This window comes from Medicago sativa, chromosome 8, assembly GCF_051527215.1.
Source record: "Medicago sativa cultivar Bolivia chromosome 8, Bolivia_mono, whole genome shotgun sequence".
In the NCBI taxonomy this organism is placed as follows: domain Eukaryota; kingdom Viridiplantae; phylum Streptophyta; class Magnoliopsida; order Fabales; family Fabaceae; genus Medicago; species Medicago sativa.
Genome location: NC_140756.1, coordinates 32932007 through 32944767, shown reverse-complemented (window position 1 = coordinate 32944767; position 12761 = coordinate 32932007). Strand labels below are relative to the sequence as shown.

General features: G+C 33.1%; 2 protein-coding genes across 2 annotated transcripts; one reads left to right on the top strand and one right to left on the bottom strand.

The window, feature by feature from the left end:
* The first annotated feature begins 862 nt into the window (after nucleotides 1-862).
* Nucleotides 863-5022, top strand: LOC146898554 (putative pectinesterase/pectinesterase inhibitor 25). Its single transcript, XM_085734910.1, has 3 exons — nucleotides 863-1884; nucleotides 3493-3847; nucleotides 4163-5022. Exons 1-3 carry the CDS (start codon nucleotides 1033-1035, stop codon nucleotides 4861-4863), a joined length of 1908 nt encoding a protein of 635 aa, XP_085591036.1. The 5' UTR covers nucleotides 863-1032; the 3' UTR covers nucleotides 4864-5022.
* Nucleotides 5023-8906: 3884 nt separating this feature from the next.
* Nucleotides 8907-11357, bottom strand: LOC146898553 (putative pectinesterase/pectinesterase inhibitor 24). Its single transcript, XM_085736282.1, has 3 exons — nucleotides 10708-11357; nucleotides 10097-10600; nucleotides 8907-9748 (listed from the first exon to the last, which is right to left on the bottom strand). Exons 1-3 carry the CDS (start codon nucleotides 11279-11281, stop codon nucleotides 9072-9074), a joined length of 1755 nt encoding a protein of 584 aa, XP_085592408.1. The 5' UTR covers nucleotides 11282-11357; the 3' UTR covers nucleotides 8907-9071.
* Between the last annotated feature and the right edge of the window lie 1404 nt (nucleotides 11358-12761).

The following is a 12761-nucleotide window of genomic DNA, read 5'->3' as shown; positions in this document are numbered from 1 at the left end:
GACTGTAAATTTTAAATCCAACTTGTACTATGTTGTTTTAGCAAGTTGAGAGTATTGTCTTCCATGACCGTGCAAAAACCTATGTGAAACGTGCATTGTTTTGCATATATGAAGCTTACATGCTAAAAAAAATTGTAGGGACCACTGATAAATATGGCTGTCTCTTTAGTCCACACTCCACAGTATGCTTGGAACGGCATTATCATCTTACTATGACCAACTTTACATATTGACTAATTCAGGTCGTGGTATTTATGTATGGGAAAAATTAAGAATGTGCTACTTTATCCTTCAAAAAGAATGTGCTACTTTAAGTTTTATACATTGATATACATCTCAAAGATTAAATGATAGATAAAAGATTGGGATGGTGTTAAGGGCACTTCTTAAAAAATGAGAAAAGTCAACCTTTAATCCTTTTATAGAAAAATAATCCATAAACTTCCTTTGCAATTCAAAAACCCATCTTTACTTGAGGTATAGGTGCCTACATTCAGTATAAATCTCAATAAAAGACAAAATAAAAATCTAACGTTAGGTGAGGAAAATATAGTAATTCCTTAGATGATAGTACAAATGTTGTAGGAGAATTGAATGCAAAGTTCCTATTCAAGATTCCTCTACATGAAAGGAAATGGATCCTTCCTACAATATGTTTTTCATAATTTTAAACATTATTTGATTGTGCATGAGATCAAGTTCGAATTTTACCGTACGTGTATAAGCAATATTCCATAACTATAATAATTACTTCAATCAAAGTCACGTTCTCACACCGTCTACAATGCATTATTTATCGCCATTTTCTGCATGCATAAACCGACAGCCTTGCTTCATATACGTGCTCTTATTCCTTAAAAATAATTCCACAGCTCTATCCTACAAGTCACGTTCTAAACCCATTTACGTTTCCTCTCTTAACTTGTTCATCTTTCTTCCTTCCTATAAATCCCTCTCATTCCAACAAAATCATATTCAAAACCATAACCTCAAATCAACCCTAATTTTAATCAACTTATTCCCCTAATTACAATGTCAACCTCATCAACTTCCTTCATTCTTCTCCTTCCTCTCTCCCTCTTCCTCATTTTACCCTTCCTCCTCCAAGCACAAACCTCTTCTTCTTCTTCTTCTTCTTCTTCTTCTCCTTCTTCTCCTTCTCCTTCTCATTCTTCTTCTCCTTCTCCTTCTCATTCTCATTCTTCTTCTCCTTCTCCTTCTCCTTCTCCTTCTCATTCTTCTTCTCCTACTCCTTCTCCTTCTCCTATTCCTTCTCCTCCTCCTCCTCCTTCTCCTTCTACTCCTACTTCTTCTTCCAAAGCATGCAAATCAACATTATATCCAAAACTATGTCGTTCCATTCTCTCCTCAATCCGTTCCTCTCCTACGGACCCCTACCACTTAGGAAAATTCTCAATAAAACAAAGCCTAAAACAAGCCAAGAAACTATCCAAAGTATTCAAAGACTTTCTCAAAAAACATCACCACTCTACTTCTCTTAACCACGCCGAGATCGCGGCACTAGATGATTGTAGTGAACTAAACCAGCTCAATGTAGATTACTTAGAGTTAGTCCGAGATGAACTCAAATCAGCTGATTCATCATCTTTTAACAACACCGATGTGTTGGTGGAAAAGGTTGAAACTTATCTTAGTGCTGTGGCTACTAATCATTATACTTGTTTTGATGGGTTGGTTGTGACTAAAAGTAACATTGCTAATGCACTTGCTGTGCCATTGAGTAATGTTACACAATTATATAGTATTTCACTTGGGTTGGCCACTCAAGCTTTGAGTAGAAATATTAAGAAGCGTAAGACTCGCAAACAAGGTCTTCCTACTAAGGCTTACAAGGTCAGACAGCCACTTAAAAAGCTTATTAAGGTAACTATTTTCTTTATCTATATTTGACTACCTTATTTTGTTTCATTAAATATGTTTTTTTAGCCCTTACAAATATTTTTGTGTTTGATTTCTATAAGTATTTTATCCATTTTTAATCAATAACCCAAGAGCATTACTTTATAAATGTGAGGATTAAAATGAGCTTGGCTCTACAAACTTTAACAGCAAGAGTGTTGTTTGGAAGCAGTAGACCTTATTCACAATGTGACAAATGCAAAGTTTGCATGTGTATGCCCCTGTGTTCCTTGAAATCTCGAAAGTCTTACATCATGGGATTATTAATTTAGTTACATTATGAAGGAGCAAAATATATGTGTTCATTTTATGGGTAAGGAGGGTGTCCATCCTGCTCACTCATCTCACTGGAATCATCCCCCGCTAGTTTAGAGTCTCTGCTTCTAAAAGGCAAACTCTTAGAAATCGTGGTTGGGCCTAACTCAACCCCACAAAATCGGCTTGTGAGGTGAGGATTGCCCCCACTTATAAACACATTGTCAGGCCTTCTCCTGTCTGATGTGGGACTCTTAACACAAACTAGTTATTTAGTTTTTTTTTTCTTCCGTTACTTTTGTTTTGTTACAATGTAACACCACAAAAAAAAATGTGAGGATTAAAATAGATAATTTTTTTATAAAGAATAAATATTAAACGGCGATCAAAAATGCATATGAATATGATGGTAACTAAAACAAATAAAAAGAAGGGAAATATTAACTTGTATCCTGCACTCAAGGCACAAGTTAATAATTTAAATATGGAAATAATTCATTGGAATGTGTGCATTGCATTTAATCTTTAACTTTTTAATCTATTAAATGCATAAAATTGTAAAGAATATTTTTTCTTTTGCATTTCTTAACATGTGCCCTAGGGCATAAGTTAACACTACCATAAAAAGAAATATTGTTGTGTTATCGAAATCTAATCAGCACTTAGTCATACGCAAATTAAATGTTTAGTGGGATTTTTTTTTTTTGAGCAAAAATGTTTAGTGGGATTAATAACGTAAAATATGTTAACTGGCTAGATCCAAGGAGGTTAAATTCTGGCCAACCTAGGTTTTAGCTAACTTCTGAGTAGTATCTCAGTCACGTGGTTTCATGTTCGTTAATCGTTTGTTTGTTTGTTTGTGCCATAATGGAAAGAACACGTGCAACTCACAAGTACCACCCTACCCCAGTTATATCAACTTCTTCTTATATGCCACTTGTCATCTTGTATATAATATGTTCCAAAAAATTAAAAAACAATTACTTTGTCCTTAAATGCATTTAATTTATGTGTAATGACATTTGGTGCTCATCATAGAAAAGTAATGATAATTATGTACATTATAAAGGCAAAATTGTTAATTGAAATTTGGAGGTATTCTTCCATGGTCACAAAACTATATAAATAGTGTTTGGACATACACATAAAAAGATGATCCTTAAAATATTCAATCATTATTTTATCAATTTCCTCTTTACTATTAAAAAAATATTTCTTTATGTGTGTGTGACCAAATACTTTTTATTTGGTGATGTGACCATGTTAGAATTTCTCTGAAATTTGAAAGTCTAAAATTGTAACATTACTCTATTGCAGCTTCTTCACACAAAACACAGTTGTAATAACTCATCAAACTGTGTCAGACACGAAAGGATTCTTAAAGAAAGCGAAAATAGAGGAATTTTACTGAAAGAATATGTTATTGTGAGTCTTGATGGAACAGAAAACTTCACTTCTATTGGGGAAGCTATTGATGCTGCACCTGACAATTTGAAGGCAGAAGATGGCTATTTTCTTATCTATGTCAATGAAGGAGTATATGAGGAATATGTTACTATTACAAAACATAAGAAGAATATCTTGCTTATTGGTGATGGTATTAATAAGACTTGCATCACAGGAAATCATAGTGTGGTAGATGGTTGGACCACTTTTAATTCTTCAACCTTTGGTAAGTCAAATTTTTTCAACTATACTAGAAATTTTTCAATAAAAAGTTAACTTTAACCTAATGAAGCATATACACGAACACTAGACATATGACACGTAACACGTACACATCCGTAACAATTTAAAAAAATTAAAGATATTAAATATAACATCTCACATCTCGCCATCTCAGTATTAGACACCAACACTTATGTTGAACACCGGACAAAACTTTATTCTGAAATGTCGGTACTACATAACATGGTCAGTAGTCTAACCATCCGTTATTTTTCTTTTAATAATCCGTCTCCGACCTTACTTTATTTGCTTAATGCAGCTGTTTCTGGAGAGAGATTTATAGCAGTGGACATAACATTCAGAAACACAGCAGGTCCTCAAAAGCACCAAGCAGTAGCAGTAAGAAACAATGCAGATCTTTCCATATTCTACCGTTGCAGTTTCGAAGGATACCAAGACACACTCTATGTCCATTCTCTCAGACAATTCTACAGAGAATGTGACATCTATGGCACAGTTGATTTCATTTTCGGCAACGCGGCCGCAGTACTTCAATCTTGCAACATTTTTGCAAGAAAACCAATGGCAAATCAAAAAAATGCTATAACAGCGCAAGGTAGAACTGATCCAAATCAGAACACAGGAATTTCAATACAAAATTGTAGGATTGAAGCTGCAGATGATTTGGCTGAAGATTTGAATTCAACTAAGAATTACTTAGGAAGACCATGGAAAGTGTATTCAAGGACTGTTTATTTGCAATCATATATTGGTGATTTAATTCAACCTTCTGGATGGTTAGAATGGAATGGAACAGTTGGGTTAGATACACTTTTTTATGGTGAGTTTGATAATTATGGACCTGGTGCTATAACTCATAATAGGGTACAATGGCACGGTTACAATTTAATGACTCCTAATCAAGCTTGGAACTTCACTGTGCTTAATTTTACATTAGGAAATACTTGGCTTCCTGATACTGATGTACCTTACACTGAAGGACTACATTTAGATAATTGAAGCAATAAATTTGATTCATTATTTGCTAGATGTAATGTAAGTGTTTGAATAATTTTTTTTGGGACAGGTAGGCATGACTGTTTCATTTTTAAGTGTCATGTAATATGTTTTGATTGAATTAAAAAAAATAAAGTCATCATGGATCCAAGGGTCATGTAATATTCTTTTTTTGATAATGTAAAAGTTATTTTTATAATGTTTTCCTTTATATGTTTTTTTCAACAAAATAATAGAAAAAGGGAAGGTCTTAAACAACAAAAACACCTCCCTAGTGTAGACACTAATCTCCCCGAAGATATTTTAAAATTGGTAAACACCTTCCTTCTCAACTTTGCACAAATTATTAATCTGTTAAAATTAAAAGCCATTGCTTTTTTATTGTAAGCTTTTCAAATCTTTTTGTTTTTTGTTTTCCTTTAGTTCATATATCTACTAACATATTTGAGACTAATTTCATCGAAGAATATGGTCCATACAAAATCTCATACCTCTTATTCACATGTGACTCATACACTAATTACAATATACAAAAAAATTCTAATGGAGCATTGATTTCTTTCTCAACTATCCAAGTCACTTGAAATTCTTCAATGTGCACCCCTTAAAAAAATAGAAATGATATTTCTACATCTACTTTTTGATAACTTTTGAAGCAATTATCTCTCTTATACTCACATTTGTTTTTATTCTCTCCCTTCTTCTTTCTCTCTCCATTGTTTTTGTTCAATAAAAAGAAGAGAAAAATGGTTGTCCCAAGAGTTGTATAAAATTGGTTGTACAAATATCACACCTCTAAAAAAATATATCCCTTAATTTTTTTAGTAAAAGTAAATACATATTTTTTTAACTGAAGGTTACAAGTAAACAAGAAAAAAACGCAAGAGCCTTTGGATGATATGTCACGAATCTCCTAAATTTTAAATAAAGTCTCAAGTTGGAATCTGAATTTGATCATGCAACATCGTTAAAAAAAAATTAGAGAGTTTGTCGCATATTTGAGTTCCTTAAAAATTCAGAGATTATTCATTGCAATTATGTCTTGAAGATACTCGACTTTTTTAAATAAAAAAATACATATGGCAAATATATTCATTTAAAGTTAAAAATTATTTAGCCGACTCAACCGAGTAATATCATCGGCGACTGAAAAATTACTTTTGACAAATAGTTTTCAGAAAGCAAAATACATAAGGCAAATACATTTATTTATAGTTAAAAACATAAGACAGATATATTTATTTAAAGTCGAAAATTTCATTGGCAAGAAAGGGAGAAGAAACTCGAAAACTCAGCTTTTTGGTGCATATTGTGAATTTAGCGTACTCTTCAATTCATAGACGAAATTTGCAACGTACTTGATAGCACAAAATCACTTGAGTGTTTTTGACAAGTTAAAGAAAATGAATAAGCTCACAAGAAAAAACTAATTTGCAAAATTTGAGGGAGTGAAACTAACCTGCAAATCCTAGAGGAGTGTGAAACCGGTTGGAGGCATTAAGAAACCGGTTGGAGGCATTAAATAAAAATTCATTTTCCGGTACAAAAGCACCACACGGATGGATGATTGATGAATTGAATAATCCTTTCAAGTTCTAATGGAAAGGAGTACAAGCCATCTAACAATGTGATCATGTGCAAATGGATCGCTTCCACCTTTATATACACTACTAGTTTGCCCTATCTATGCAATGTGGGACTTTGACTTTTTTTTCAATTCACACGGCCCTAGTTCTAAGTCTCAAGATTTGGCGTAATGTTCCAACATAGAGTTTCAACAAAAGCCTCAAACTCAAGTAATCCATATATATATATTCATACGGCCCTGTCTTAACTTCTTTGACTCATACACTGTGCTTAATTTTACATTGGGGAATACTTGGCTTCCTGATACAGATGTACCTTACACTGAAGGACTACATTCAGATAATTGAAGTAATAAATTTGATTCATTATTTGCTAGATGTAATGTAAGTGTTTAAATATTTTTTTTTTGGGACAGGTAGGCATAACTGTTTCATTTTTAAGTGTCATGTAATATGTTTTGATTGAATTAAAAAAATAAAGTTATCATGGATCCAAGGGTCATGTAATATTCTTTTTTTTAATAATGTAAAAGTTATTTTTATAATGTTTTTCTTTATATGTTTTTTTCAACAAAATAATAGAAAAAGGGAAGGTCTTAACAACAAAAACACCTCCCTAGTGTAGACACTAATCTCCCCGAAGATATTTTAAAATAGGTAAACACTTTCCTTTTCAACTTTACACAAATTATGAAATGAAAATATATAAACCATTGTTTACACTTGAATAGAAGGCAAGCGGACAACAAGTTGCGCCGCTAGACCTTTTTGGATGGCAAAAACAATCCTCGTAAACACAACATTCATAGACCTAGGAAACATGACATTGTTATGCATGACCTTTTGAACTCTGCGTAGAAGGTCAACAGCCTCTGGTGCTAGGAAACCGAAAGTGTCAAAGACAAATGGTATAAAAGCATGTTGATTGTCAGAACACGCTTTCTCATGTTTGGCCACTTTACTTGATGCAACTTTTAGGGTTGTCTGTCCTAACGTAAATGGCCTGACACCTAATCCACAAGTGGTGAAACCCTAGTCAAGTCCACATATGCATGTTTTCCTCCTACCTATCATCCGTACACCATAACATCCGCAGGCTTGAGTGTTGATATTCTATCTAGTGTGTAAGTCAGGAAGTTCACAGACGTCTCCTTCTTCGCTAATACTCACGCCCGTCTGAATATACTAAAAAGTACATCCCTAACAAAGTCATATCTATACTTAAAGTCGGAAAACTCCTTACAATAAATGGTATACTCCCCAAAAATATACAAACACGCCTTACTATAAACAGTGCACACCTCGTCAAATCTCATGCCTCTTATTCACGTGACTCATACACTAATTACAATATACAAAAAAAGTTCTAATATGGAGCAATTGATTTCTTTCAACGATCCAAGTCTCTTGAAATTCTTCAATGTGCAACCCCTTAAAAAAATATCCCTGAATTATTTTAGTAAAAGTAAATACATTTTTTTTTTACTGAAGGTACAAGTAAACAAGAAAAAACTTAAGAGTCTTTGGATGATGTCACGAATCTCCTAAATTTTAAATAAAGTCTCAAGTTAGAATTTGAATTTGAACATGCAACATACATCGTTAAAAAAAAAAATTAGAAAGCTTGTCACATATTTGAGTCCCATGAAAATTGAGAGATTATTCTCTGCAATTGTGTCCGAGAGATACTCAGCTATTTTAAATTAAAACATACATATGGCAAATATATTCATTTAAAGTTAAAAATTATTTAGACGACTCAACCGAGTAATATCATCCGCGACTGAAAAATTACTTTTGACAAATAGTTTTGAAAAAGCAAAATACATAAGGCAAATACATTTATTTAATTTATAGTAAAAAACAAAAGACATATATATTTATTTAAAGTCGAAAATTTCATTGGCAAGAAAGGGAGAAGAAACTCGAAAACTTAGAGCTTTTTGGTGCATATTGTGAATTGAGCGTAGTCCTCACTCAATTCATAGACGAAATTTGCAATGTACTCGAGCACAAAATCACATGAGCTTTTTTTGACAAGTTAAAGAAAATGAATAAGCTCACAAGAAAAAAACTAATTTGTGAAATTTGAGGGAGTGAAACTAACCTGCAAATCCTCCTAGAGGAGTGAGGGAGAATTGTGAGACGGGTTGGAGGGCACGGTCTAACATTAAGAGAAAGACACCCATGAATTAAAAATCAATCTTTTCCTTTTTTTTTTTGGTATAAATCTATCTTTTCCTTTTGGATTTTTGCAAAAGAAAAAAAAATTAAAACCCTCACGTGGATTTTTGCAAAAAAAAAATAAAAATTCCTCTATCTTTTCCTTTTGGAATCATATATATAATGTGCAAATGGATCACTTCGACCTTTATATACACTACTAGTTTGCCCTATCTATGCAATGTGGGACTATGACATTTTTTTCAATTCACACGGCCCTAGTTCTAAGTCTCAAGATTTGGCGTAATGTTCCAACATAGAGTTTCAACAGAAGCCTCAAACTCAAGTAATCCATATATATGTCATTTCAGTAACAAAAGTTTAATGCGATCATGTATTAGAAGAAACTAAAAATATTACAAACAAAAGTTTGCATAGTATTATATATTTGTATCAAAGTTGTTACAGAGAAGATTTAAATGTTGCACCAGAAGCAGGGATCCATCTATCTCCATTAAGAAAAGCCTTAACGGTAAACTTATGAGCTTGTTTACTTGTAATAGTTTTCAAACCCTTCCACTTGACCCTATTCTTCATGGAAGCACCACCTCCAACATTCTGAAATTCAGCATAGAATATAGTATCTGGTGCAGAATCTCCAACCCAAGGTAACCATCCATTTGGACTAATAAAATTTCCCAAGTTGGATTGCATAAACACTGTTGTTGAGTAATTCTTCCAAGGTCTACCTAAATATGTTTCAACAGAACTCAAGTTTCCAAAAGGCGAAACATTGCAATTTTGAATTGAAATTCCTGTGTTCATGTTAGGGTCATTTTTGCCTTGTGCTGTTATTGTGTTCTGCTGTCCTGGCATAGGTTGTCTTGGTAAAATGTTGCAGTTTTGTAATACGACGGCTGAGTTTCCGAAAATGAAATCAACTGTTCCGTAGATGTTGCATTCACGGTAGAATTGACGATTTGAGTGAGCGTAGAGTGTGTCTTGATATGCATCCATCGAACATTTGTAGAAAACTGCTTGATCTGCACTTGTCATTAGTGCTACTGCTTGGTGTTTTTGTGGACCAGCTGTGTTCTTAAAGCCTATGTCTCTTGCAATGAAATTTCTCCCAAACACAGCTGAATATTAAACCATAGAAAAGAAACAATAAATTAATATGGTTAGACAGTTTTATAAATCATGTTAAAAGATTTTTTATGATTATTTCTTTGTTGGAGAATAAGAAGTTTTCAAATTGATACGCAAAAAGAAATAGAATAGCTATAAATTTTGTGCATCTGGGTTGTGTGCATTCACAACCTTGTGACTACATGCAGACTGACATATCAGGACCGACCACACGGTCTAGATTTTAAGCTCGGTGTTTTAATTCTCAAAAAAACTATAAAAAATCAGCATTGAAATCTGAATCGAAAAAATGTTGTATATAATTACTTAATTTCAATTTAAAGGAAAGTTTGATATACCAAATGTTGCTGTTGAAAATGTTGGTGTGCCATCTATAAAATTAAGACTTCCAGAAACAATAGTAACATTCATTCCATCACCAATAATCATAACATTCCATTTAGTCTTTTCCACCCTAACATTCTCATAATAAATCCCTTTCTTCACATAGATCACGGTCCTATTGTCACTTTTATTAGAGACATGTTTCAATGCAGCTGAAATTGTTTTGTATTTCCCACTCCCGTCTTTCGCGACAACAATGTCGGCTTTCTTCTTCAAATCGGTGTCTTTTTGAAGTAACTTTCTGTCTTTATGATGAAGCCAGTTTGGTTCTTCATTTTGATGCGATAAACTCAATAAGCGTCTAAAGTTCACCGAAGATGCAGCCTTGTTAAGCCATGTGATGATGGCAAGACTGTTGCTCGTAAATTCTGTAGAGTTTTTGAGATTGGTTGTAATACTAGACTTTAATGCTTCTTCTGCTTGTTCTAAACCATCAATGCATGTTTGCTGGTAAGTACCTGTTAGATGAATAAACAATGCTTGTTATGAAGTATAAATTAACTTATGCCGAGGACGAATATATTGCATACAAAAAAGTATATAAATGCTTAATTATAAAGTTAACCTGAAGCACTCAACCAAGTTTCAAGGTCCTCCAAAACATCAAGAAAAGAAGACTTCCCTCCATAAGACAAAGAGCTATTCAAATGATCAACAGCAAGACCCAAAAGATCCTTACAATTGATCAAAGCTTCCTTTGTTCTATTATCCAAATTCAAGTTCAAGTCCTTAAAAGTTCCATGGTCAGATAAATACTGAACACCTTTCGAAACTGCAGTTAATGCCACTTGAATCGACAATTTGAACAACTCCTCGGGTCGTATTTGCTGACCCGGTTGAACAAGAGGACTAAGGCTGCTTTCACATGAATCCTTGTACAATGTAACATCACAAACAGCCTTAATTGAACTTGAAAGAGATTGATCATCGTTATCATTATTGTTGTTGTTGTTGTTGTTGTCATCATCATTACGAGCATTGTTGTGAGCAACGGTTCCAAACACCGCTGCAAAAACGATACCAATGAGGACAATTGTGGACAAGCTTATGATAGTTATTCGCTTTCGTGATTTCCTTCGAACTTCGAACATGGCTTGGGCTGATTCGTCGACTTTACCATAGGCCTTAAAGGAAGACATGGTTAAGAATTTTTTTGATAATGATATTTGTGTTTGTGAAAAAGGTTTTTGAGGTAATTAATGATGTTTTTGTAACACTAATAGTTTTGTGATCAAAGTATTTATATATTTGTGTGTATGTGAGTTTTGTAGGAAGAGTTGAAGTTTGGTAGAGCGTAACGCGGTTTTACGTGCGAGGCACTAACCACTTTGGAGTGGCTAACATGTTACACGAATTTGTGCCGTTTTCATGATTTCTATATAGTAGATATATAAGTTTGAATATTATTTAAATGTTTAAATGTTGAAGAAGGTCTATCAATGCAGTTTCTATATATAAGTTTGAATATTATTTAAATGCTGAAGAAGGTGTAGCAATGCAGGGTAGAGCAAGTCTTATGCTAAAAAATTCACATCTCCGTCAAGGTTTCTTTAAATAACATGCACATCTTTCTATTTTAAAAAACACAGACACCAACACCCCTTATTTAATTTGTTAACAATATTTATTTTCGGTTGATAGAAGAAATTAAGAGATGCTCATTTTGTTAAAATAATCAAGAGATGCTCATTTTGTTAAATCATCTATTCCCTCTTGTCCTATTTATAAGAAACATTTGACTTTTTTGATTCATTGCATAAATGATGTATTTGGTCTATATTATAGACAAGGTACGTCAATTACTCAATGAAGTACTATTTAATTATATCTTAATGTTATCGTGGATAAATATCTCTATAATAATTATATTAACTAACTTTTTGTCATAAAAAATTTTACATTAACTATTTATCAATTACTGAGAAGATAACAATTCATCCATGGGTCTTCTCTCTACATGTTCAAACTATCAAAGCCTATTTTCTATCAACTTTTTTATTATAGGTGCTACCGCCACTCTCTCCCTAATGGTGTCATTCTTAACCACCCAACACTCCGTACCGTACAACATCGCTGGTTTGACTGATGTCCGATATAACTTTCCTTTCAACTTAAGTGGTACATTCTAATCACACAAAACACCTGAGACTCTTCTCCATTTCGACCACCCAACTTGAATATGATGATGTACATCTGCTTCTATTTCTCCGTCATTTTGTACCATGGACTCAAAATATTTAAACCGTGTAACTTGGGGCAGTGGCGGATCTAGGACCCTGGACCAGGGAGTACAAACATTTTCGTCTTATAAAATTTTGATTTGTTATTCTCATAAAAAAGTTTACACGTTTTTGTCATCATTCGTCTACATAAATGATTTATTTATGCCAATACTACCAATTAAACTTATTCTTTTTTTGGTACAAATTATTTCAGTTATTCATATTTACCACTTAAAATTTGAATGAGTGATATTATCAATAATAGATACATATTGATCATAGACATAGTCTTTAAAGATAGAGAGAAAACATGATAAAATATCTTGTATATTTCACTAATTAGGAATATATGTTATTTGGTACCATTTATTTTCACGTCTAACTCTCTGGTTTAGTG

Excerpts from the sequence above, each read along its gene's own strand:
- LOC146898553 (XM_085736282.1), bottom strand. The coding sequence starts at position 11,281 with ATGTCTTCCTTTAAGGCCTATGGTAAAGTCGACGAATCAGCCCAAGCC. Across the intron at positions 10,601-10,707 it reads AACTTGGTTGAGTGCTTCAG|GTACTTACCAGCAAACATGC; the intron begins GTTAACTTTATA and ends TTCATCTAACAG. Across the intron at positions 9,749-10,096 it reads ATTTTCAACAGCAACATTTG|CTGTGTTTGGGAGAAATTTC; the intron begins GTATATCAAACT and ends TTTAATATTCAG.
- LOC146898554 (XM_085734910.1), top strand. The coding sequence starts at position 1,033 with ATGTCAACCTCATCAACTTCCTTCATTCTTCTCCTTCCTCTCTCCCTC. Across the intron at positions 1,885-3,492 it reads CACTTAAAAAGCTTATTAAG|CTTCTTCACACAAAACACAG; the intron begins GTAACTATTTTC and ends ACTCTATTGCAG. Across the intron at positions 3,848-4,162 it reads TTTTAATTCTTCAACCTTTG|CTGTTTCTGGAGAGAGATTT; the intron begins GTAAGTCAAATT and ends TGCTTAATGCAG.